The 25298-nt window shown below is 31.4% G+C and overlaps 4 protein-coding genes across 11 annotated transcripts; 1 reads left to right on the forward strand and 3 right to left on the reverse strand.

Moving 5' to 3' along the window:
• Window positions 1-6719: 6719 nt before the first annotated feature.
• On the forward strand, window positions 6720-9759 carry LOC108472410 (thioredoxin-like fold domain-containing protein MRL7, chloroplastic). Of its 4 annotated transcripts, none has more exons than XM_053031212.1 (6): window positions 6720-6868; window positions 7177-8177; window positions 8541-8625; window positions 8868-8979; window positions 9086-9193; window positions 9282-9759. In XM_053031212.1, exons 2-5 carry the CDS (start codon window positions 7363-7365, stop codon window positions 9187-9189), a joined length of 1116 nt encoding a protein of 371 aa, XP_052887172.1. In that variant the 5' UTR covers window positions 6720-6868; window positions 7177-7362; the 3' UTR covers window positions 9190-9193; window positions 9282-9759. The 4 variants fall into 4 exon arrangements, with proteins under 4 accessions (XP_052887172.1, XP_017629451.1, XP_017629593.1 ...); XM_017773962.2 differs by having other exon boundaries at window positions 9086-9189; XM_017774104.2 differs by having other exon boundaries at window positions 9086-9189; window positions 9313-9759.
• A 238-nt stretch (window positions 9760-9997) lies between these two features.
• Window positions 9998-11485, reverse strand: LOC108476723 (CRIB domain-containing protein RIC7). The gene is made up of 5 exons (XM_053031213.1): window positions 11354-11485; window positions 11000-11112; window positions 10749-10855; window positions 10551-10614; window positions 9998-10463 (listed from the first exon to the last, which is right to left on the reverse strand). Exons 2-5 carry the CDS (start codon window positions 11043-11045, stop codon window positions 10123-10125), a joined length of 558 nt encoding a protein of 185 aa, XP_052887173.1. The 5' UTR covers window positions 11046-11112; window positions 11354-11485; the 3' UTR covers window positions 9998-10122.
• Window positions 11486-13319: 1834 nt separating this feature from the next.
• LOC108468596 (uncharacterized) lies at window positions 13320-17707 on the reverse strand. 3 transcript variants are annotated; one of them, XM_017769479.2, is made up of 12 exons: window positions 17283-17707; window positions 16778-16928; window positions 16593-16688; window positions 15735-15838; window positions 15299-15483; window positions 14799-14921; window positions 14621-14709; window positions 14307-14412; window positions 14114-14211; window positions 13749-14003; window positions 13577-13660; window positions 13320-13490 (listed from the first exon to the last, which is right to left on the reverse strand). In XM_017769479.2, exons 2-12 carry the CDS (start codon window positions 16901-16903, stop codon window positions 13476-13478), a joined length of 1281 nt encoding a protein of 426 aa, XP_017624968.1. In that variant the 5' UTR covers window positions 16904-16928; window positions 17283-17707; the 3' UTR covers window positions 13320-13475. The 3 variants fall into 3 exon arrangements, with proteins under 3 accessions (XP_017624968.1, XP_017624978.1, XP_017624985.1); XM_017769489.2 differs by having other exon boundaries at window positions 17075-17700; XM_017769496.2 differs by having other exon boundaries at window positions 17253-17699.
• Window positions 17708-18436: 729 nt separating this feature from the next.
• On the reverse strand, window positions 18437-25298 carry LOC108457330 (serine/threonine protein phosphatase 2A regulatory subunit B''alpha-like). 3 transcript variants are annotated; one of them, XM_053030848.1, is made up of 12 exons: window positions 24412-25298; window positions 23233-23365; window positions 22995-23100; window positions 22753-22852; window positions 22481-22586; window positions 22237-22327; window positions 20916-21057; window positions 20505-20652; window positions 20272-20381; window positions 19577-19733; window positions 19371-19496; window positions 18437-19278 (listed from the first exon to the last, which is right to left on the reverse strand). In XM_053030848.1, exons 1-12 carry the CDS (start codon window positions 24456-24458, stop codon window positions 19138-19140), a joined length of 1407 nt encoding a protein of 468 aa, XP_052886808.1. In that variant the 5' UTR covers window positions 24459-25298; the 3' UTR covers window positions 18437-19137. The 3 variants fall into 3 exon arrangements, with proteins under 3 accessions (XP_052886808.1, XP_017611827.1, XP_017611838.1); XM_017756338.2 differs by having other exon boundaries at window positions 23233-23475; XM_017756349.2 differs by lacking the exons at window positions 22995-23100; window positions 24412-25298 and having other exon boundaries at window positions 23233-23360.

Below are 25298 nucleotides of genomic sequence, written 5' to 3' on the forward strand. Positions count from 1 at the left end.
CAAATCTTAACATTTTGAATTGATTGAATTTCAAAATATATTCTATATTTATAATTTAATTTTTATTTTTAAAATACCAATTAAAGATATGTGATGGATTCTAAATAATTATCATTTATTTATGCATAATTATGTATTACATTCGTTTTAACTCTACAAATCGGGTTACGAAAATCGCCATATATGTTTAATTAGTATCTAAAAATTAAAATACTAAATAAATAAAATATATGACAATTTCTTGATCCTGTTTGCGGGTTAAACAATTTCAATACTAATATATCAAATAACAATATTTTTATTTTATTTTTAAATATTAATTAAGGATATATTGAAGTTTTATAACTTAACTTACTATCAATGTATAAGAACTATTGAGAGGGAATTAACTTCTCTGGAAGAAGTTTTGTAAGTGTCGTCTTGTGGACAATCGATTCGGATATCAACAATCGAATGTATTGCCCCTGTGTCAGGGTTTTGTCTCTGACTTTTGCAGAAAACCGTGTATGGTTCACTATTTGAGGGGAGGGGTGCCTCAATTAGTGGAGATAGGTACATGCAAGACTTAAGATAAGTGTTAATATTGAGTACGTGAGTAATAATGAAGGTTATTGGGTGCAGTGTAGCTTGAACCACTATCCTTGATCTTATATGCAACTTCTTTATAAATATGGTACCACTGGAGCTATGGGTCATCTAAGAAAAGTCTCCTCTTCAAAGTTTTGTCGTCTGAGCAATCAACTAGGACCTCAATAAGTAAAAAAATATATAGTGTAAAATTTGTTCGATATATTATTTAAACTTAAATACTAAATATAATTAGATTGTTGATAAATAATAATATAATTTAAAAATATAAAATAAAATAAATGATAATTGAACTTATATTTTCTATTAAGTGATCGATGAATCCTTATCTATTTATCATTATTCATATAATATGGCAAAGCCCGAACAATCAACGTGACTAATACGACTCGATTTAGGTTATACTTAGGACGGTAAACTCTTAACTATCAAGTCATCACATGGAGTTCTATCTAATAGTTTTATTGTGGATTATCAATCATGTTTTAGAAATCAATTACTAAAATATTAAATTTTAATTAAATTATTTTTATTTTAATCAACATTATTAAATCGAATAAAAACTAAAATAAAAAGTGGATGCGATGCAAATAAAAGACTGAATATATATTTTTGCTGAAGTTTCAAGGCAGATGCAGCGGCTTTAGCGAAAAAGGCAAATGGACCGGCTTCCTCGGCTTGGCACTCATATGTCTGTGGGACCCATTCTCTGACCCTAATATGACCTGATACAGTAAAAAGAAGTCATAGCTAAAATTAGATTATTAAAATATGCCACAAGTGTAGAGCTGATCATGGGCTGGGCGGTCCGGCCCGGCCCGAAGGCTCGTCCGAAAAATGAGAGGGTTTGGGTAAAAATATAGGCCCGAAAAATGGGCTTGGGCAAAAAAACGAGTCCCGTTTAGAAAACGGGTCGAGCCTCGGGTAAGAGTTTTTTGGCCCGAGCTGCCCTACCAATTATATATTAATATATATTTTATTTTATTTTTAATTATTTTAAATTTTTAATATAACCATTTTTATTATATTATTAATTTGTGTATTGTTTTAAGAATTGTTTGAGTATTATTTTATTTGTTTTAATATTTGTTTTATGTTTTAAATATATTTGATTTATTATATTTTTAAATTTTTTATTTAATGAAATAAAAAATTTTAATATGGGCCGGACCGGCCGGGCTCGGGCTTAGTAATTTTATTTCGGCTAGGCTTGGGCAAAATTTTAGGCCCATATTTGGGCCGGGCCTAGTAGACGGGCCTAAAATTTGTATGTGCCCGGCCCAAACCCGGCCCGCCCATGATCACCTCTACACAAGTGTCCTGTAATTTTATTTTATGAAATTTAGTCTCTTTATTTTTAAATTTTAAAATTTAGGTTCAATTGTCAATATTGTTAATTTTTTTGTTAAATTTAAGTTAATTTTAAAGTTATTTTTTAATTACATAACTATTAAGTAATTTATTTTTATTTGAAAAATATCATAGTAACGAATTTAACAAAAAAAATATTAACAATATTAACAGTTGGATCTGAATTTTAAAATATAAAAAAGAATGCCTAAACTCCATGAAATGTAAATATAGGGATTAAATCCATAATTTTAAAAAGTACAAAGACTTATAACAGAATTTAACCAATTAGATTATATTGAGTTTATATCTCATTGCATTTATATATAAAAAAATAGATTTTTCATAAAATTATTAAGTGGCAAAGCCTGGAACTTCTTTTGGGGAGAAATTAAATTATGAATTTTTCCATAGTAAAAATATAATTTTATCATTTTAATAATATATATTTTATAATTTTAAAGAATTAAATTAAATTATTATCATTTCGGGCTAAAATATAATTTTATCATTATTAATTTAAAATTTTATAAATTATAAATTATATATTTTTATGAAAATAAAAATACAATTTCATCATTTTAATAACTTATATCTTTATAATTTTTAAAAATTAAATCAAAATTTTATCATTTTAGAGATCAAAATATAATAATATTATTATCAAATTAAAATTTTGTAAATTACAAAAAATTAATTAAAATTTACCATTTTAAGTTACATCTACTGGTAATATTATTTGTTGCATTGTACTATAAACAAGTATTTGATAATATTTCACATCCAATGGATAAATGAAAACAACAATTTAATCAAATTTTAAACATAGAAAGTATTAATTACTCATTAATTAATTTAACTAAAAAGAAAAATCCCTCTTTTCCTTATACGTCTTACCTAACCCTAACCCTAATCCAATAACAATAAAAAAATAAAATAGTCCTTTTCCCTCACTTTCATTCGTAATTTCCTTTTATGCCATTCCCCCTTTCTCTTTCGCTTTCATATCCTTCTCCGGTGGTTTCAACGGTGGCTGTATCATCGTCGACCTGAACAGTTCAACTTTATTGATACAATATAGCTAAGATTCGGTATCAGATCTGAAAAGTTCATTTAGCTTACTGAGATTTGCGTTATTGTAGATGCCAAATAACAGCTGGTCTGCGAAATTCTGAAGGACGTAATAAGGTTATTAATGTTTAACTGATTTTGGTTTTTTTTGTGGGAAAGATATAAGTCGACATTCAAGACAGTATTTATTGTTCACAAGAAATTTAGGCTTCAATGTCACCCTATATTTTAATTTTAAGACAAAGTACTTTCATAAAAATCTTAACTTTTCCCTTAAATTTTGCCTTTAAAATTAACATTTAATCTTCAACATATATATATATATATATTTATCAATTTGATTATTATAAATTTTTAAATTTAAAAAATATAAATAATAAAATGATTTTAAAAACATAAACAAAAATTTTAAAAACTAATGTTATCTAAATCAGACAAGACCCAATAATTTGACCGAAATCAATTGTGGTATTAATCTGATTAGAGATAAAAAAATCGGTTGACAAGTGAACTGGTACAGATTGGTTGAACTGATTTTAAACTTGTCTGACCAGTTGGTTCCCTAAATAACTTGTCTGATCGATTCAAAGCAAAAAAATAAAAATAAAAATAAAAATTTATAATAAAAAAAACTACTGTTAGTTCAACTGATTTTTAGACTAGTTCAACCAGTCCATACCGATTCATGGGTCAATTGGTTTTTAAAATTTTAAAATTTTTAACCCTCGACATTTACATTTTTTGGTCAAATTGGTCCATACTCTTTAAAAGTAAGTAATTTTTAAAAATTAAAAGCTATATTTTTCTTATTAAAAATATAAAATATTAAAATTATATTTAAAAAAACAAAACATATGAAAAAAACTCCTTAAAATAAAAAAATAACAAATAAAAGATTTTTAAAAATTCAATGTTAACTTAACCATACCAAACTGATTAGATCAAGAACCGGTTGGGGTATCGATCTAGTGAGAAGTAAAAAATTAGTTGGCCTGCGAACTGATATGGATTGGTTGAACTGGGTTAAAAAACCAGTTAAACCAATTATTTATTTAAAGTATTTTTATTTTTAATAGTTTATTGGCTTTGAATCAATAAAATTGATTGTTCTAAGAACTAATTGGTCAGACTAGTTCGAAATCAATTTAACTACATGTTAAACTGATTTTTAGCTCAATTTAACTAGTTTGTACCGATTTGCAAGTCAACTGATTTTTCACCTTTCATTGGACTGTTACCTCAATAGGTTCCGTCCAGTTTAGATAACATTGAATTTTGAAATTTTTATTTTAAAATTAATTTTTATTTTTATTCTTTGAATTTTAAAGAGTTTATTTAAAATAATTATAATATTTTTAAATTTTTATGTTTTATTTAACATATGAAAAAATATTTTTAAAAATTAAATCTTTTATGTTCTTTTAAATGATAAGGACCAAATTGTTAAAAAATTTATAAATGTTGAGGTCTAAAATAGTTATTTTACCTTCGTCATCATTAACTTTAACTGACATAATTAAACGGAAGGATCAAAATTTTTAAATAAAAAAAACAAGGACTCAGTGCCTCAAAATTAAAGTATAATGACTAAATTTTAAATTTTAAAAGAATACAGAACCTTTTACGTATTTAAACAAAAATTTAAACGAGAATTTCATTTTTAAAGAAAACGAAATCTATAATACTGTATATAAAAAGAAAGTCCTAAGGCTTTCCTTACGTGAAAGCTGTCTATTGCTTTATTATTTTTTAAATGATAATATAATGGTTAAATTTTAGTTTTAGTCCTTCTACTTCTTTCTTTTTGAGATTATTTAAGAATGATTAAATTTCACTTTTGATCCTATACTTTGCTCAGTTCTGAATTTAATCTTTATATTATAACTTTGACACAATTTAATACTTCAACTTTTATAATGTCACTAGTTAATCTAAATATTTTATTCGGTTAAAATGTTAATGTGAATTTTAAGAATTATTAACACGACTAAAATTCATTGTTAAATTTACGTACATTAAAATGTCATTTTTTGTTACATGTATACCGAGTGAGTATTTTTTCAATTTCAAAACATCACGCTAGAAATTTGAATGGAAGAATTTTAACAATGTAATAATTAGACCTGAATTTTAAATTAAAAATTAAAAGGATTAAATCCACGAAAATAAAAAGCAGAGATACTAAATTCCAAATCTATGTAAAGTACAAGTATCTAAAGTATATTATAATCTTTAAATTTTTACTCTATAATTCCAAATATATGTAATAACTCTTTAGATCAAAGGTAGTCAATATTATTTCGTAAATTTATCGTTTTTTTATTACTATTGGTATTAGTACAATCGATATTGACCAAAATTTTAAACAATTCTTTATAGATCTTTAAATTTTTTTAAAAAAAAGTTAGTTCTCTAAAAAATTAAATTTCTCGTTAAACCTTTTAAAATTTTTAGAAATTTTAATTAGACTTACCAAACTTTTTAAACATTCTCATTAGATCCTCCAATTTTTTTAAAAAATTTTTAGGCTCCACCAAATCTTTAAATTTTGACATTGGAGAGTTCTTTGTTTAGTTTAACTATACCATTGAAAATAGTGTGTTCATATTATTTCACCTATTGCATTTTACAAATAGTGTGAGAAATAATAAATTTGCAGGGACTAGCCACACAATTTGACTTAAAAAATTCACATGGAATGATGATATTAACATGCCACTGCCACATTAGTTTGTTGTCACACCGGAAACGATACTTAGGATCAATTTAGCATTGTTTCTCAGAAACACTTTTAAGTAAAAGTTAAAATTTTTTATTTTTACTTTTGGCAAAAAAAAAAGTGCTTTTGCAGAGATTTTTTTATCTCAAAAACACTTTTGAAAAGTTCAAAGTTTAACAATGCTTTTATCTCAAAAGTACTTTTGAGAAGTAATGCTAAACTGACCCTTAATGACTTAGTAACTATAACATAACAAGACAATAAAGATAATGACCATATAGTAATTTTTAAAACTTTGATGACCTAAATAGAATTTTAAGCAAACATAAGTTATTAAACTTGCAAATAATCCAATAATAGAAAAATAAAATAAAGGTCTATTTATGAATTTCATCCCTCGAACTTAGTCCCTTTATTCTTACTTTATAAAAATTGAGAAGTTGGTAAAATAGAAAAAATCATTAGCTCAACAATTTATGCGGAACAAATTAGCAAAAACCAACTGTAGAAGTTGGTTTATTTTACCATTAACTAAACTATTTTCTCAATTTTTATAAAATTTGATGATCAAATTTTAACTAGTCAAAGTAGATGGACTAACTTCTTAATTTTCGTAAAATATAGGGATGAAATTTAGGATTAAAACTTAAATAAATCATAGAAAGAGTTAATTAAATCAGATGCCTCAATGTATGGTCTAGATTCTAAATTAGCCCTATTTTTTAAAAAATTTCCAATTAAGTTTTTAAAAATCATGAATCCTCTTAAATTGTTATTAATGTCTTTATTTTTAACATATTTTAAAATATGATTAATCTTTTTTTAATATACTACATTTAATGTGGAAGCTGATGATAGGTTGAAGCTTAGGACCAATTTAGAACCTAGATCATTATTTAAGGACTTTAGATAAAATTAACCCTAATATAAAAGCAGTCGCGTCCAACAGCAAAGTAAAACGGCACCGTTGAACGTGGATAAGAAAAGGGCCGCGAGGTTTTGGGTTTTGCACTTAGCTAACTGGTGAGGTCTGCTTTGCTCATCCTTTCTTCTCCATTTTTCAGTTTGAAGAATTGTGGAGCGTTTCAAATTCTTCAAATCCATCAAAATCCCAGCACAAATCCTCTCCAGAAAATCTGGGTAAGTCTTAATTTTTGCATGCCAAAAATTTCTGAACTTTCGAAGTAGAAAACAGAGAAAAGAAAAACTATATATTACTACTAACTCTTTCAAGTTTCACACTTTTATTTTTGGTACGTTGGAAAGTTGAATTTTGCTTTAGACGTTCATTAAAAAAAGAAAAAGAAAGAGAATTACTGTATCTGGAAATGGGAAAGCAAATGATTTTCTTATAAGCATGCTGGATGATTTCTGTGGTTAATAAAGTTAAGCAATTAATTTACATGATGAACTTCCCACTGCTGATTACTTATTTCGTTTACTTATAGTTACAGGCTTCTATTCAAAAGAGAATAGTACCTCAGCTGGATTTTTGGGTATTTTGGAATTCCATGATTGATTATGATTATTAGAAAAGAGTCAACAGAATCATGAAATAGAAGCAATTTTTGGGAAACTGGTCCTTTGCTAAATGAGCTGTCCTATCTGCTAGGGAATTTGTACTTGTTGAGAAAATGTTATCCTTTCAGATCGGTATCTTTCCCAAATCCTTTTCGCCTCTTTGTGTAGTGAAAAACAATCATAATTCCTGCAACATGCTGCCTGTTTCTGATGTTACTCGTAGTACTCTAAGTCAATTGTGCAACGTCTGGCCCTCCTTCGTACACCATAGCCGTTTTTTAAAAACTTCCCCTTGCTTTGCTACTTCAAGAAAATCTGATTCCAACCCTAATCCTGATCCGGACTCGAACCCTAAATCTAAAGCTGAAACAGGAAACCGGGACCAAAAGTCTGTAGTTTCCCATAACAAAGATGAAAATCCAGATAAAAGCTTCCCAACAACCATTCCTAAGAAGCCAAGACGGGGTCGTAGAAGTGAAGCTGTAGCTGTTGAAGATTTTATACGCGACTCACTTGAACGAACTTTTGAATCAATCCGGCAGCAGAATCCAGAAGTTCTTGAAAATAAGGAAAGTGTGATGAAGGATAGACTTGAAAATCAGTTTGATTGTGACAGTAGCAGTGGTGAAGATGAGGATGAGGACAAGGACGAGAAGGATAATGAAGCCGGTAAAAGAGGAAAGAAGATGGTGGTGGAAGAGGATGATCCAGATTGGCCATTGGACGCAGATATTGGGTGGGGAATTAGGGCATCGGAGTACTTTGAGCAGCATGCTATTAAGAATGTGGTGGGTGAAGATGGTTTTGAGATTGACTGGGAAGGAGAGACTGATGATAGCTGGGTAAAGGAGATTAACTGTCTGGAGTGGGAGAGCTTTGCTTTCCATCCCAGTCCGCTAATTGTTCTTGTATTTGAGAGATACAAAAGGTAACTCTTTTCCTCTCAACTGTATTGCGTTACCATGTTTCTCTTTCAAATGATTCCTGCTCCAATTTTTGGAAATTTTGTGGCAGATGACACAGCATATCAAAGATTTAATTACTGTTAATATATGCATTTTTTGCCTGTGGTCAACAAGCATGTGCAGGCGATTAAGTGCTCAAGATGCATTTTTGTACTTCCTTGTGATTCATGATGTTTAATGTTTAATGATTAATAATGTTATGTTTTGGTATGATTGTGCCTATTATAGAGGCGAATGCCTTCCAAGTATCTCTTTCATAGATAATTTTTATTTTTTTATTTCTACCAGTTAATGAGGAAAAAACATCCATTTGATATTGTCTACAGGGCAACTCACAATTGGAAGACTTTGAAAGAGCTAGTGAAGGCGATCCAGGTATATTGGAACTCCAAGGACCGGTTACCTCCTCGGGTAAAAATCTTTGCTTTGTCTTTAATCTGAAAATACTATATCGATAAAATATAAACTAGTCTACACAAACTTAATTAACTCTGCATTTGGTTGCACATAAGGTTCAGTTCATGTACTCCATTAGGCCACTTGAGAAAGCATATTTCATTTCTACTTTGTTAGAGAAAGATCAAAATATTTGTTTAGCTGTTTTGCATTATTTATCTGCCAATGATGATGCCTTGGAGTATTTCTGGAAACAGGCAGTCAAACTGGATATCAATATCGAGAGAGATCTGGCATATGCTCTTAAAGTCAGGGAATGCCCGCAGCTTTTATTTTTACGCGGAAACAGGATCATGTACAGAGAGAAAGGTTGGTTGTACAGTTTTTCTTTCAAGAGTATTATACAAAATATTTGTCTATCAAATTGCTCTGAACTCCTATATCTGATGCTACAATTTAATGAGGGTCTTGGCAGAGTTTCGCAAGGCTGATGAATTGGTCCAAATGATTGCTTATTTCTATTACAACGCAAAGAAGCCTTCATGGATTGATGAGGCATCCATATGTCGACCTTATTAGGTTTGTATGTGTTAAACGCTCCAAATCTACATTTAAGAACATGTTTATTCCTCAGACTTGTTCTTGATTATTTTGCTTCTGTTTTTCCTTAGGGATAATGATATTTGTAACCCTTCTGATCAGGGATTTTCCCCAATCATTGTCCTTTCTGAACACAATGGGCACCGATGCTAAAATCAGAAGTTGACTTGGGGAAAAATGAACACAATGGGCACCGATGCTAAAATCAGAAGTTCTTGGGGAAAAATGAACAAGTAATATATCATCTATCCTGAGACCAAATATAATTATTTTTGTTTAGCATTTTAGTCCCATCACCTTTTAGATGAGTAAATTTGTAAATAAAGTCCATAGATTATAAATCTTGCTCATTTTTGCTGAATTACAATGGTATCGGTATTTCTGCAACAGGCTTCTTTTGTTTCTTCCTTGATTTCTAAGTTTTTGATCCACTGCCTTGGGAGAGTGAATCTTTTTTCTGAAGGGATGCTTTGGGTTCATTTAAAAATGCATGAAAAAGGCACCCACGAAATACCAATAAATTCTTTGTGATAGTTTATGTTATTTGTATTTGGATTTTGTGTTTCTAGTGTTTGCCCTTTTTTGAGTGGAATCGTTATAGCTTTGATTCCAATTTTAAAGAGACCAGATAAGAAGAGAAAATGGAGAGAAAAAGAAGAATATTTGGTATTTTTTCTTTCATGAGAAGATGAGAATACACTTGGTTCATATATAAACAGTGCATGTTTTAGCTCTTCTCTCAATTATAATAGCTTTTACCTTCAACTGCTTCCTTATACCATCTTGCTTTGTTGTTTCCTTCTTGCCTACTAGTTTCATGACACTCTTCTTGATTTCCACTAAAGCAAAAAGATGGTCTAGCAACCAATATGTTTACATACAGATAAAAAGAAAATCAGGAATTTCTCCATTTCAATTAGCCTCCCCTTCTACAAACTCTGAATCACAACTGATTAGGGACCCTGCCTCGGACAGAGTATCTGACTCCTGGGTGGTTCTGGACCGCCTGGAGCTTCCTTCACCACCCATGTCTTTCACCTTCTTTCGCCTACTTTTCTTTGGGTCTTTTGTGGTTGTCTCGGTTGTTTGGTTTGCATCCTTGGGTTTTCTAGTCGACTTGGAAGGCTTCTTCGATTGCTTTGTTGAAGAAGCATTTTCTTTAGTGGATGAAGTGCGCTTTGATGATTTAGGCAGGTCGGGCATGTCTCTTGTTGAAGAACTTTGAGCCCTCGAACCTTTTCGGCTCAACCTCTCTGGAATATAAAAAATGATTCAATCCTTAGTTTTGCCATAAAAAAAATTACCCTGAGAGAGTCATTTGACAGGATCTTCCACCATACCTTGTCCTGCTTCAGCTAAAGGTGTTGATTGAAGCCCTCCTGCTGGTGTTTTGAACTCATTCATCTGCATATATATATATATATATATATATATATATATAATAAAACAAAACGTTAGATATGTAACCCAATATTAGTCTTGTTTGCATGGTTTAATCATAGTAATAGTATAGTTGGTGGTTAAATTTAGTCATTTACCCAGCTGGGTGTAGAATTTACAGCTGATGGACCATCCCATCCTATATGAGCCACATGCTTTACGTCTGTTGGCATACCAATCTGCATTTCTGGCTCTTTGTCACTTTCTGCAAAATTAAAGTTTACCCCATTTTCCTGCCATTATTAGCCAACATTCTCTAAAACCAAACAAACCCAATGGCTGCTTTTGCATGCATGCATACATGTATGTCTTATAATGTCATAAAAAGGAGAAAGATGGAATTACATACCAAATAATTGAGTAATGTATCTAAAACCTTTTAGCAATCCTTTCATCTTATTGATTTAATGACATCTAAACTAAATCAGCATATGGAGTTGAAGTCAAGCTTCAAATCTGAATCTGAAAACTCAGACAAAAAAAAAAAAAAAACCTTTTTTAGCATCAAAGATATAATAATATATGCCATCGAGAACTCTTTCATCTTTTTTTTTTTTTAAATAATCGGATCCGTCATATGTTTGGATATTAACATCGATATGATCCTTCAAATATACAAGAAAGAAATGAGTATAATCGTATATGATATAGAATATAAATTTTCTCTTAGTATTGAAACATTTCTTGTGCTAAAACATCTCACCTTGATAGAAAGAACAAAACTTTGTGTGATGTATACAAGCATGCATGCATGAGTTTGAAGCATGCAAAAGCATATGAAAAATGTTTCTTAAGAAACAACAAAGAAATTTAAAACCAAAAGGAAAAAAAAAAAACAGTAATTTTGTTTCTCGAACCTTAAATAGAGGGAAATCAATACTACTACTAAAAATATTGCATAAAAAAGTTGGACTGTTTTCTGATAATTGTGTTTTATTAGGAAGGAAAAGTTTTGTTTTAAGCAAAACTTGCGTTTGTTCAATGGAAGTGAAATCTAAAATAACCAAAACTTGTTTTAAATTTTGGGGTTGAGAATGAGAAAGAGAGATATTTAGGAGGGTTTTTAACAAATTGTCTTATTTAGTAACATGTTGATTTTGGGGTTTTTTTTTTCTTTCCATTTTTTTATTTATATAAAAAAAAAGTTTGCATGCATTTCTATATATAAAAGTAAGTAATGGATGAAAATCTTGCTGAAAAAAAATTTTAATTCTAACTTTTTTTTTTGTTAAATGATTAAATTTGGAGTTGAGTCGGATTGGACTCTTAAATGTCGCTGTTAGTTTTTTTAGTGTTAGTTTATGTATAAATCAAATGGACTCTGGTTTAAATCATAAAATCGAAGCTATCGGAATTTGGTGTTAGAAAAATAAATAAAAAAATTAAAAAAAGAAAGGTAAAAATAATGTTAATACAATATAATAAATTTGAGATGTGTTAAAAACTTTAAAGCTTTAATGTGTACAAGATAATAAAAGAACTCTTGACAAATCACTGAGAATAGTCAAACAATTAACACGAAGTCCTTTATATACATGTATATATACATATTATATGAATGTATAATTTCATGAGATACATTTTATTGGGATTTATCTTTTAACGTGACATCTTTTCAAAAGATTGTGTTGCTTTACACTAGAATTTTATGTAAAGTTATGTTTTTACATACAACTTTAAGTACAAAAATTACGTTCTTACAACACAACCATTCATCAATAATTATAATTTGCTAGACTTTTTAAGATAATAAAATATTGCAACTTATAAATATTATAAAGTAGGTTTTAAGAGTTTAAGAAGCTCCTAAAATTTTATCAAAAATCAATTAAGCCCCGTCACGAAATTTGCATTCAATTAGAAGTGGAAATATATCACACATAATACTCATTTATATTTTTGTCCAAGTTGGTTCACTTTTAGCACTATTATGACTATGTACTTATTTTGTTCATAACAAACATTTATAAGAGAAACCTTAACTCTTCTTGTTGAAGCAACATCACTTCTTATATTTATATAGGTAGAGTTCATTTAATGTCTCCGGTACTTTAGTATACAATGAACTATATTAAGAGTATTCAATCTTATCATCTATATGCAATGGACCGTAGGGTGAAGCCAAAAAATTGCTTTAAGGGGCCAAAGATGAATCATTCATTTTTGGAGAGCTAAAGTTTTAAAATTTTGAAAAGATTACAGGATAATTTTACATTTCTCCCCTATCTACGCCGCTGCACTAGTCTCTATCAAACTTGTTTTAACATTAATTTTACTAATGCATCGCAAACACATAACGGTAGAATATTTATTACTTAATATATTGAAAATTTTCTTTTTCAAATTTTAATAAGCAGTTAATATATGTAAGTTTAAATTTCACCATTCGTTGATTTATGTTGGGTTTATAAATTTTATATAAAAAAGATAAATACGCTCGTAATAATATTTATTATTTTTAAATAAATTTTTTAGTTAATTTTCAATTGAATTAATATTCAATTGATTCATGATACCTACTTAATGGGAAACTTAAATATAGTACCTATACTGTAAATGAAAATTTATAAAATGTATTAAAAATATGCAAAATTTGTTAGTGAATACACAAGCACAACAGGGCAAGATGTAAAACACTAAATCAATTGATTAATACAAAGAACTCTAAATTAAGCATTACAAGAAAAAATATTCCATTTATTTTTAAATTATATATATACATACATACATATATATATGAAAGGTAAAAGTTCAAAAATATTGGAAGAAAAAAATGGACACAAAAATGTTTGAAGTACAAAAATTGATGTTTGATGACATTCCACCTATGATTTCTTAGCCTACACGCAAAAACAAAAAAACGAAAATATAAATATTCAGTGTATCCATCAAACTAACTGTTCTTTTGATAGAAATAAAGCCTCACCTTTTTCAGGTACTTGTCCTGAATCTTCAGTGCGTTTTGACATGCTTTCTTAGCATCCAAATTTCCAGTAATCTCACCCAATATCTACCAAAAACAAGACTTTTTATAGTCAGAAAAATTATGCAAACTCCCCGAGATTTACGTGCATAGGTACGATGGGAAGAGAGTGTACCGTCACAACATCATCGAGACCCTTAGCGTCCTTTAGAATCTGCCTATTCTTGGTCTCGAGGACGCTTGCAACAAGGAAAACCGAGAGCGCACAGTTTTTATCCGTGTGTCCATTCTGCAGATTTTTTCTTTGAAATTTACCGTACCGTTTTAGCTCCTTTGCATGTAATGTTTGTGTACTGTTGCTATCTAGAGCTGCATCGGGTTGCTCGTACAACGAGAAGATATTAGGGTTGTATTCCATTGCCCACATAACCTGGAACCGGTCTTTGTCTTAGTATATAACAACAACTTTTCTTTTCTAGATGTTAAAATAAACCACATTTCGACTATAAACTAGAAGTATTTGAGTTCATTTGCACTCACCTCCCAAAGATACAGGGCATCGACAAAGGAGAATTCTCTCCGGAAAAGTACCATCAGCATGCGAAACGCAAACAAATACTCCCCACCATCTAGATCCTCTGTCACATGAAAAATCTTGAGACTTTAGTTGATGTTAAGTACAACAATAAATAGAACTAATTTAGAAAAATAATGGGGGCAAAGGAAGGCATACCAAGGTGTTGATGAAGCTTAGGGTCAACAGTTTTAATTACTTGTGAAAGTATACCAAGTTGGGATTGCACACCTATTGAACTTGTACTGCACCTAAAGTTTTCCCTCTGTTGAAAAGGGCAAAATCAGAGGTCCAACTATAAAACTATAAAACATTATATGGAAACCAAGCATCGAATGATGAGCTTATATGCAAAAGAGATTTAATGATTAGGGAATGTTACGAACTAATTCCAAGGATATGAAATACTAAGAGATGGTGTATCATCGAACCAATTATTCTATCAACGATGCTGCAAGAAATAAACATTTTACCAGTCTGCGCATTGCATGCTCAAAACACCAAAATGCATCGGCTTCATTTTCAAGAAGAATTACCATTGGAGAGCAAATGTCATTCATTCCTGCTCGTGAAAGAATAAAGCTAAAGATGTTGGAAACGAGAGAACTCTGGCTTGGTAATAAATAATGCAATTTAACAGCTACAACTAACCTTGAACATAACCAATATCATCATCTACCCATGAATATATAGCAAGAATATCCCAAAGTTTTGCTTGATTAGCTTCATCCTCGTAGAACACAAGTGCTCGATCGGTTCGAAAAACATCCAAACCTACAGACCAAATACGTCAATTACATAAAGGACCATTGAAATTTAAACATAGCCACAATCATAATTTCAGATAGATGCATAGACGATCAAAAGCTACAAAGGAATCTCAGGTTTTTCTTGCTATTAAACCAGCTTACAACATAGGATATCCATAAGGTTTTATGGTAGAAATTTATGTTACAATGCTTGAAGATGGTATTCCGAAGAGGAGAACTTACAACCAAGTAAGAAACATGTGTAGTTAAAGCCTTAAAGGACAGCTACTGAACTTATTGATCTCAGAAAAGGACAAAATATGTTGAGCACTACCTCGAGAATCAACAAAAAGTATATGGAATATCCAATCTGTTAAGCATGAAATCATACACCGTACATACCAATTTGATGCAGGAAAAGCATCCAGTGTGCCACTTTCTTGTCTGAAACAGCACTTGTCACATGACAATCTTCACCTTCTATCGGTTGGCCATCGTCAGTAATAATTGGTCTAGTAATGTACTTTCCACTACCAATGACCGGCACCATATTCTGGCATTCAGTCTTCCACATAGCATACCTTTCCCTGGGATGGTTAGCTCGAAAAGTTGAGTCACAATGATCAACCAAACGTAGGAAAAGTATATCATTGATGATAAGAGGAGGAAAAAAAGAAGCTAAGCATTGTGAACGAAGAAAACTGAATGGTTCACAAAAGTTCCAGAGCAATTAAACTAAATGTGAAAAAAGGAAAGGACACATGAAATGAATATACTTTATACTTGATGAGATGCTAAAATCGATTTCCAATCATCAAAGGTACTGTTAAGTTGTTACCTCCTTTGCTCTCTGAGCTGATTCCGATCATCAAAGGTACTGTTAGGATCAAAGCAACCTAAAAGGAACTCCCAGACAAACCCTTTGATCGAAGGGTGAATACCCTACCGTAACAAATCAAGTAAAGCTAATAAAAATAAACTCCCAATATCTGATACGAGTTGTTTAACTTTCAACATAAATAAAATAGATAAACGTTAAACAATTATATGCAAACCACACCAGTATAAAAAAACACAAATAGTTATTGGCTATTACATGGTTGTTACATATGGTTAACCATTCCAAAATGACAGAGCAGACACCAAGTTAAATAACAATCAAGAAATGAGACAAAAAATGCGTTTCCGTGAACACATGAATATGCATTCATGTGGAAATATGTAAGTCATAGGATTAGGAAAGAGAGGGGAGATTAATAAAGATTGCACTTCTGTTCCCTTATAGTTAGCAGTTTGAGCTGACTATGAGTGTAGAAATCATGATCTTTAACATTACATTCTTTTATCATCGGACACAACTAAATTTGGTTGAGACATATGGCATAATATATGACAGTAAGAGTAATTTAGTTCCTTCTCCATAACCAACCGAGGTTTTCCAACTGAAAGGAATATAATACCGAAGGCAATCTTGCAATGAACAAATTTCATTAAAAACTTTAATTTTATGAATTATGATTCTTAGAAGTCTCACCTAATCAAATGATCATACCACCCAAAATCTTAAATACTACAACATACTCCTTATTCAATGTCCAACAGTTTGTATCAGTTCTTTTTGTTCAAATTGCACATACAAATACATATGTGTGTTCGAAGCAACATAACTATAAATAGAACTCGAAAGAAGGCATACTCCTCGTTGGATCCGTCTAAGAACTTTTTCTATATCAAGATGACCATCTTCAGAGAATGCAGCATGCCATCTTCTTGCACTAAGAGTTTTCCCAACCTGAGAATAAAGGTGTAGTTAAAAAGCAAGGCATACAAAACATAAACAGGAATGAAAATTAAGGGAAGTGAAGAGTAAAAGATGGTAACCCTAGGCCTAAAACGGGTCTTTGGAATATCAGCTAAGCAATCGGGTCTTATGGGATAAAAGGCCTCCAATTCCTCTGTTCCGGCATTTCCACCAAATAACTCTGCTATTGCCGCCAATCCAACCATCTAAACAAGTCGCTCTAATCATTTACTGCCCATTAAACACAATCAAATCAAAGAAACTGTGAATATACAAAACATTAAATCATTGCCGCTGACAAAAATAATGCAAATGTCATATCAGTTTCATTGATTCATTCCCTAAACCCAGGGGAGCGGGGAATTCATGATTTAGACCTTCAAATATTGCTCAATTTCAAAACAACCCATCACCCATTTTGGACCATATACTTTCTCTAACCCCCAATATCATGAAAGACCCAAACCCAAAAATAAAGGAAAATACAAAAAAAAACAAACACAAAATAGAATAAAATTTCTGAATTAATGAGAATCCTGAAGATTGAATCTTTACATGTTATCATTATTAGCTTATAAAGCTTACATTGCAGAGTGGAGAAATCAAATAGAAAAAGGCCAACTTAATTGCAAGCAAGTGGCAAGGGGTTGAAAATGCTACGAAATTTCCTTCATCGAAACTGCTTTCCTTTTCCCCTCATAGGAGACAAGACAGATAATGGAACAAGACAACGAAGAATTTGGAAGATAAATTAGTCGCAATAAGATAAGAAAATCAAAGGTTCTTTTTTTAAGCTGTAAATTATAGTTGTCAATGGACAGATTTGCGAATTCCTTTTCCCAATGTCCTAAATCCGACAAAGCGGGAAATTTCTCATTTTCTTTGACAGCGGCCTATTTAGAGAATGGACAGGTTTCATAGCGATTTTCTTTTCTTTTCATTTTTCTCTCACAAAGCAATTTTTTTTTTTAAATCCAATAAAATCACATGAAAATGTTTACTTTTGTTTTTGGGTAACTGTTCATAAGTAGGCTTCCCTGTCTCGTCCGAAGACCCTGAGAGAGTTTTAATAAAATATTATGTTTGAAAAAATTTATTTAGGTAAAAAAATTAAACTTGTTTAAAATATGAATTAGTTTAAACTTGAGCATTAAAGATTTAAGTTCAGTCTAACTCAGTCCGTTTTAAGTTTATATATATTATTTTATATATTATGTAAGTTAAAACACATTAAAAAATAAATTTATATTAAATATATAATATTACTCTAATATAAATATTAAAATAAATTTAAAAGATATAGTATAAAACTTCTAATAAATAAATAAAATATAAATTTTATTAAATATTAAAATAATATAATATAATTTTTTAAAATATTAAAAATAATATGGGTGAACTTAAAATAAACTTGAATTAATTTTTGTAAATATGGATAGGTTTAGACAATTTTAAGCTCATATTTGGATCAGTCTGCTTTGAACAAACATAAAATATATTAATATCATGCTAAAAATTAATTATCCACGAATTTAAATATTGTATTTTATGTTAACTATTTTAAAAATATATAAAAATTAAATTAAATCATATTTTATGAATAATTATATTAAATTATTTAGATATCACTTATTATTATGTTAAAATTTTAAAATATTTTATATATTGTTAATTTTATAAATAATTTATATTAATTACTTGAAATATATAAGTTATATTTTATGTATCATTATATTAAATTATTTAAATATCATATAAATTTACTAATTTATTTTATTTTCCATAATCATGTCTGAGAAAAACATTTAACTTCCAACAACAATTGCTTACAACAATATCAAACACTTAAATTGACAAAAACACACAAAGTGCGAAGAATCAGGCCTTAATTTAGTACAGATTAAGGCCTGGTTCTTCGCACTTTTTGTGTTTTTGTTAATTTAATACACTTCACCATTACCAGGATAGAAATAATAATGATAAAAAGAACATAGGTCTTCGACATTCTTCCTCCCAAATAATCTTTTACATTATGCTGAAACTCCTGTGGAATCCCAGAAGAGCATATTAAAGAAAAAACAGCAGTGAAAGGAAAGGAAAGAGCCCATCGGGGGGACCCGTACTAGCAATGTAGTTGATTCCCGGGTGGCTGATGGTTAATTTAAGGGCAGGGCTGGGAAGGGATCATCGATTATCCTCCTCCCTTTTTGAATGAAGCAATTGGCTTTCCCTAGCAGCACAATTTTCATTGCGTCAAACTTCAGTTTTCAGTCAGCGCAGCATAAATTTGCAAAAGGGCGAGCATATAGCATGCTGGTAGACATATACATGTAAAATGCTATTTGGCTGATAATCTGATCAGCTGTATCTCCATGTAGCCACTCTTCATTCATCTCAAATATGTTTGACAAAGGGTCCTACGAAACTTGCTTCGGGGATTTTAGAATGGAGCTTCAAGGGACTCATCCCATACATCAGCACTTCCATTTGAGGCATCTTCAACATCTTCTTCCATTGAAAGCCTGATATACTCCCTATGTGCAAAGCGATCCCACTCTGTCAAAGTTGGATCCTCTCGTTCCTGCTCACACACACAAAAAGGGCCATTGTCATCCCGGAGAACTGAACTAGCACTGATTCAGCACCCAATATCTAAATTGTGCAATGACTAACCTGCCGAATGAGGAATGGATCACGGGTTTCGAATGCCATAAACTTATTAAGATTAAAAAGGATGTTAAAAACATTTCCTGAAAGTTTGCTCCCTTTCAAGTCCTGTAATGTGATACAGTCTTCTCTCTGCAAAATATCAGCAAGTTAAATCATTCAACAAGCAAGTAAAACGAAATTATAGTTATTAGAAAGAAAGTAGTGTCAACCTCGGGTGCAATCATGTCAATTATTTGACACAATATGTCCTCAAAGAGCACAGGTTCTAGGGCCAAGCATTCCATTCGGTGCAGCTGCTCCTCATAGAAAAATTGCATTTCATTTGGAGTGAGCACACCGTTTCCATCCAAATCTATGCACTTGAACCTATAAAGATAACTAATTAGATGTGGAAAGCTAGGATAGTGACTCAGAGAAAAAGCAATCGATGATATAAGGCAGAAAAGAAAGGATTGTATCATACGAGGTATTGCACCATTTATGCCAGACAAACTGCATGACAATAATGCTACTATTCTTTTAAATATAGCACGACATATTGTGTATTATACACCATTCTTTCCATACACCACCATGCTTAAGATATCTTAAAGCACTGAAAGAATTTTCAGTTGCACTATGCACATTGTTATCTTAAATCAAAGTTCAAAAGTTTTCCAGCTTCACATGCATTTTCAAAAGAATAAGGTAATTTGATATGATGAAGAAAAGGACAATTTGCAAGAGAACTGGAAAAATAACTTAAAACCTCCTAGTGTCGACCTAAGAATAGGGGAAGGGATTAACAAGGAGTCCCTTGACTTGCAAATGTATGGACGGCAAGAATCCAACTCACTTCAAATAAGCAAGGCTCTGTGGTGTAATTTATTTTGGAAAATGAAAGGTAAAAACAAAAAAAACATACCAATATTCAAGACTAGGTTCAGATGATTTGTCCTCCTCTGAGAGCATGAAGTAAACAAAGTCTTCATAACCCATCTTCCCTTCTACATCACCAGCAAACTTCCGAGGAGCCTGAGATGGAATTGATCCATTTATAGCCAGAGCACAACATATATAGTAAATAGTTTATTGTACTTGAAAATAGAATTTAATTGATTCAGAAGTTTAGAGAACCAAGAACCAGGGCAAACCAACTTGTGAAAAAATTCTATCAATGATTCTGTAGGTAAGGGCATGATTGCCATATCTGATGAGGTTTTCTCTGTCGATGAAGAAATCATGGTCTGTGTCCAACTCCCAGAACTTACAGTATATAACATAGAAATGCTCATAGGAGAAGTACCTAAAAGACGAAGAAAAAGGAAGTTGTATAATTTACAGCATCAGTAATTCGCATGACACAACAATTTAATAAAACCAAGCTATCCACAATGTTCAATTGTTTATTGACCATTCAGGAGAGAAAAGGGCAAGATTTCCCATGCTTTTACCAACCAACTAAAGTAGAGAGAGATATTGTAGTCTCAGTTTACATAATTACTGTTTGGTGTGTAAGGATTTGTATGTTGCTGCTTTCAATAATATAAAATTCACCCGGATTCTAACCTAAGGACTTTATTAATGTCATCTTCCTCGTCTGCTTGTTGCATGGCAGAAATCAGTTCTCCACGTTTGAGCTCCCTGCAGGTAAGACGGCCATTTCCCGATCTATTCATGTGATAAAAGATTCTGTATATGACAGTTTCAGCTGAAACATTAACATAGAAATTTATAGTCCAGTATCAGTTGAACAGAATTAAATGTCCAGTTATTGGGGAAACAAAAATATACATAAATGAACGAAATGATCCTTGGTATCAACTCTTCCTGAAGCATTTTTCAGCTTGATGATGCAAAGAGAATGATCCCCTTGCCAACCTCTTTTTCTCTCTTAATTTTAAATTAGTTTGTAACAATTCCTGAAGCAGATATGTTGTCTTAAGAATCAAGCAGAACAATGCCCATCTTTAAAATCTTTTTTTTTTAGCCCTTAATTACACAATTGTACAAAAAACGCATAGAATCCCTGGATTATGGTTCTTTACTTTTATCATGAAGTTCAAGAGTTAATTTTTGCTGAGATTTCCACAGGAAATTATAGAATTGCACGAATTCAGTCTGCCAGCCAAAATTCAGGATGTATTTATTCAGTAGCGGATCTTGGGACTAAGTTTTGAAGGGGCCTAGTAAAATTTTCAAAAATTTTAGGAGTTTAATGAATTTTTTTATTAAAAATTGGGGGTCAAATTAAATTTTTTGAGAGATTAATGAGAATTTTCAAAAATTTTACGAGAGCTTCATTAAAATCTTCAAAAAAATAAAAAGTAAAATGAGTTTTCAAGAAATTTTTGGGGCTTAATTAAAATTTTCTAAAAACTTCAAGGGAGAAATGAAATTTCCCAGAGTTTTCGCCGGGGCCTTCACCCTCTACGATCTGCCTCTGTATTTATTTGCTTCTGAGAGAGGGCATGTCAACCCCACAAGGGCAACGCCTAGAATTAGATTTCAACTATATTAGCAATTTCAGTCTGAAGCATTCAGAAAGCTTCCAAATTTTAATTGTAATTTCTTCTAAAGGGGGGGGGGGGGACACTAAAGTAAGATGGTTCAAGGAGCCTATAAGAACATTAGTTGTGTTGTTGTGTATTATGCATACAATTTTTGATAAATTAACAGCCTATGATGCTCTCCAGTCAACATCACCATCCTTGAGGTCGAATCAATCAATGGGATAAACTGCATTCAAACTAGCTAGTATAGATTGCATGTTCAAAAATAATGTAGCTTTGCACAAATAATTTCAAAAAAGAAAAGAGAGGGGAAAAGGAAATACATTCACAACTTAATAGGCATTATTAAAATAACTCACAACTAATGAAATGCATACCGTATCTATCTTGAAATTCAGGTGTGTTTTGCAAGAATTTCAATCCTGGATGGGTTGCCAAAAGCTCTCGAAGAATGGGTCTGAAGTCAACCTGCATCCCAAATCCCAAATGATAGTATAAGTATAAAATACATGAAAGTTTAGACTTTTGAAATTACTTAACAGAAGAAAGTGTGTTAATCAAGACAATTTTTTCAAAGCAAACAAAAGCGGAAAACCTAATAGAGGTTAGTGCAAAACAAACCTGAGTGAGGTGCCTGTTGCCTGGCCGCTTAAGAATTTCAAATATTTGAGTGGCTACATCCATTGTCAGCATATTGCCATCCACCCAATACGTAACGAAAGCATCTCTGAAGTGAAATGTTATACTTAATAATGTATGATAGAAGCAATTATAGGATGAAAAGGCAGTCAATGCCATCTACCCAGTACTTTTCACAAGACATTGTTTAAGCAGTCAGAGTTATTCTTCACATAAAACATCTATTCATCTATTAAGATGCATAGAGTGCATACCTGGTCACTATTCCCACGCAGTCTACATCTATCTTTCTAAAAAGCGCGGAAGATAGAAAAGATGGTAGCTTGCAAACTTCCTTTGTCACTGTTTTAAACTCTGCATGGCAAGGGAAAAAACATTAACTTCATTCAATTTTGAAGGGACTTTTTTAAACCTTAATAACTGAAGATAATGTGCAAAGGAGAAAAAACAACTTCAATTATAAAATGAACACACAAACGTCAAATATATATCTCACCATCTATTAGCAATCCATTTAGAGGATTATTGAAAAGGTGATTAATTTTAGAAAGAGATTGTTCTTTCAATTCCTTTGTAGGAGGACGACCATTTTGAAAATAAAACTGCAACCAATTATCAGAACAAACTTTATAATTAATTTTTAGCAAATTTAGATAGCAAAACCAAAAAACACAAATCTAAAATAGCTTCAAATATAAAAATATCCCAAAGAGAACTTCCAAGAGCAAACAAACCTGTGGAATGACTTCTTGCATTGGATCACTAAATAATTTCAATGGAGAGCCAAGAGCTGAAGGGCTGGATTTCTGCTTTGATGAGCGAGGAGAACCCGATGAGCTTCTTGGAGAAAGTGGAGGTGCATTGACACTGGAAAACATGGAAGGCAATGAGTTGCTCCCAACAGCATTTACATTAGAAAAGTTTGCACAGGCATTGACTGCAGTCCCTGCCTTTGCATCATTGATCAAAGATTTCACCTGTGCTCAAGAAATGAAAGCTTATTGCATGAAAAAAATATCCAAATATTGATAGATACAAATTGTTAGCAATAGAAAATAGCAAACAGGAAAATGGCCTAAAACTTGTCTTGGTCCCCTATTCAATCAGATTCAGTCAAGAAGGAAAGTAAAAATTAATCCTATCATAGGCATTTGATAAAAAATAAATGAATAATGGAAATAACGAAATCTTACAAATTTCTATCATAAATTTATAGGTAATAAATGCAGTATTACCAACCCCCTCTCCCCCCTTTCCTCCAAAATGAAGGGAGAGAAGAACTGAAGTACAAGTTAACTTAACGCATCAAACTCTAAAAATAATTAGCACTGAATATAAAGATTACAACCACAAAATGCATCCAACTTATGCAAAGAATGCAGACATACTTGTGTATATAGAATACCATGTCAATAGGCTTGAATTTCATAACCTTTACAGAGAACTGACGACATTAACATGATCCAAATCAAGTACTTGCATTTACTATAAAACTACCAACTAAATTACTCTATGACTACAAGTCAAAATGCCAGAGGTGCTTGTTCTAGGTTGCAACTAAGTTTGTACCCACTTACTACCCTTGAAATAACCAGTTATTGTACTCATCTACTCCTCATAACTTAAGTTTTTTTTTTCATATGGATATTATCTGGAACCGGTGTTCATGACCATCCATTCATGGAAACCACACTGGTCATAACACATAAGGTTTACATCACCAGTCAGCTTCAAAGACGACACCATAATTCATATTACTAATTCGTGAGAACTTCAATTACAACAAAATAACTTTCAGATTACAATAGTCAACAATATTAGACGGTAAAAATAGGCAGCCAACTAATCTAAATACAAATTATTAAAAGAAATTAGAAAGAAACAGTAACATTAGTTTAACTAAAAAAAAGTACCAGATTGCCAGTCTCCGGAAGTGAAAGCCATTGAGAGAACAAGTCATCGACAAGTAGAGGAGTGGTTTTTAGTGCAAATGGGGACACTTCAGGAAGCTGCAAAAGCTCAGGGTTCAAACAAGTAACGTCTTCCACTGTATCGATTTCCATTTTTAAAGATAACGACATCTCGCCTACCTTATCAACCACGCTAAACAATTCCACCACTCCAAACCCCCTAACTTTTTCAGTTCTTCAAATACAAAAGTCAACAGAAACCAACGCCACTTCGCTTTCAAGAATTTTCCAACTTTAAAATTTAAAAAAATTCGTTCCCCAAATAATTACAACACTTCACTCCAATTGTTACGGAAAAAAGACTTCACAATCTCTTTTTTTTTCCCCTCGAACCGGAAGCAGAAAGCCACCGCTTAAATCATTCCGTTCACCGAAACCCTAACTGTCGTCAAGTTATGAATAAACCGAAACACCAAATTCTTCGAAACTTCTGGAAAGAAAATTTTAACCCGGTTTTCCCTAGTAACAAACTTAGAAATCACTTTCCTCCCAACACTTACTGTTCGATAAAGAAACACACGACTAATATATATGTATAACGCTAAAGGGGACGATGAGTTTTGGCGGGAATTATTTTAAAAAATGATATTGATGAAGAAGAAACAAAAGAATATTACTATTATCGGAATTTTCTTACAGAGAGTGGCGATGGTGGAAAAAAAAAAGAAAGAAGAAACCGCTGTGTGCCGCGGAGGAGGAGAAATGGTAGAAAGAAAGCAGCGAAGCGCGTGGAGCGTTTCAGTGTTGTTTTTGTAGGTGAAACAATGAAAATACGTATATTTATACGGTCTACTTGGTTTGACCAAAGGTCATCTCAACTGTAATCCTTA

The sequence above is a fragment of the Gossypium arboreum genome, chromosome 7 (genome assembly GCF_025698485.1).
Source record: "Gossypium arboreum isolate Shixiya-1 chromosome 7, ASM2569848v2, whole genome shotgun sequence".
NCBI classification, from domain to species: Eukaryota; Viridiplantae; Streptophyta; class Magnoliopsida; order Malvales; family Malvaceae; genus Gossypium; species Gossypium arboreum.

Coding starts and splice junctions, on each gene's coding strand:
- LOC108476723 (XM_053031213.1), bottom strand. CDS start 11,045: ATGAAAGGATTGCTAAAAGGTTTTAGATACATTACTCAATTATTTG. Junction 10,856..10,999: donor ATACATTACTCAATTATTTG/GTATGTAATTCC, acceptor TTAATTTTGCAG/AAAGTGACAAAGAGCCAGAA. Junction 10,464..10,550: donor TTTAGCTGAAGCAGGACAAG/GTATGGTGGAAG, acceptor TTTATATTCCAG/AGAGGTTGAGCCGAAAAGGT.
- LOC108468596 (XM_017769479.2), bottom strand. CDS start 16,903: ATGGTTGGATTGGCGGCAATAGCAGAGTTATTTGGTGGAAATGCCGGA. Junction 14,710..14,798: donor TGATATTGGTTATGTTCAAG/GTTAGTTGTAGC, acceptor TTTCACGAGCAG/GAATGAATGACATTTGCTCT. Junction 14,413..14,620: donor AGCATGCAATGCGCAGACTG/GTAAAATGTTTA, acceptor CCTTTTCAACAG/AGGGAAAACTTTAGGTGCAG.
- LOC108457330 (XM_017756338.2), bottom strand. CDS start 24,579: ATGTCGTTATCTTTAAAAATGGAAATCGATACAGTGGAAGACGTTACT. Junction 20,653..20,915: donor GACATTAATAAAGTCCTTAG/GTTAGAATCCGG, acceptor TTCGTCTTTTAG/GTACTTCTCCTATGAGCATT. Junction 19,279..19,370: donor ATCCATTCCTCATTCGGCAG/GTTAGTCATTGC, acceptor GTGTGTGAGCAG/GAACGAGAGGATCCAACTTT.
- LOC108472410 (XM_053031212.1), top strand. CDS start 7,363: ATGTTATCCTTTCAGATCGGTATCTTTCCCAAATCCTTTTCGCCTCTT. Junction 8,626..8,867: donor AGGACCGGTTACCTCCTCGG/GTAAAAATCTTT, acceptor TTCTGGAAACAG/GCAGTCAAACTGGATATCAA. Junction 8,980..9,085: donor GATCATGTACAGAGAGAAAG/GTTGGTTGTACA, acceptor GGGTCTTGGCAG/AGTTTCGCAAGGCTGATGAA.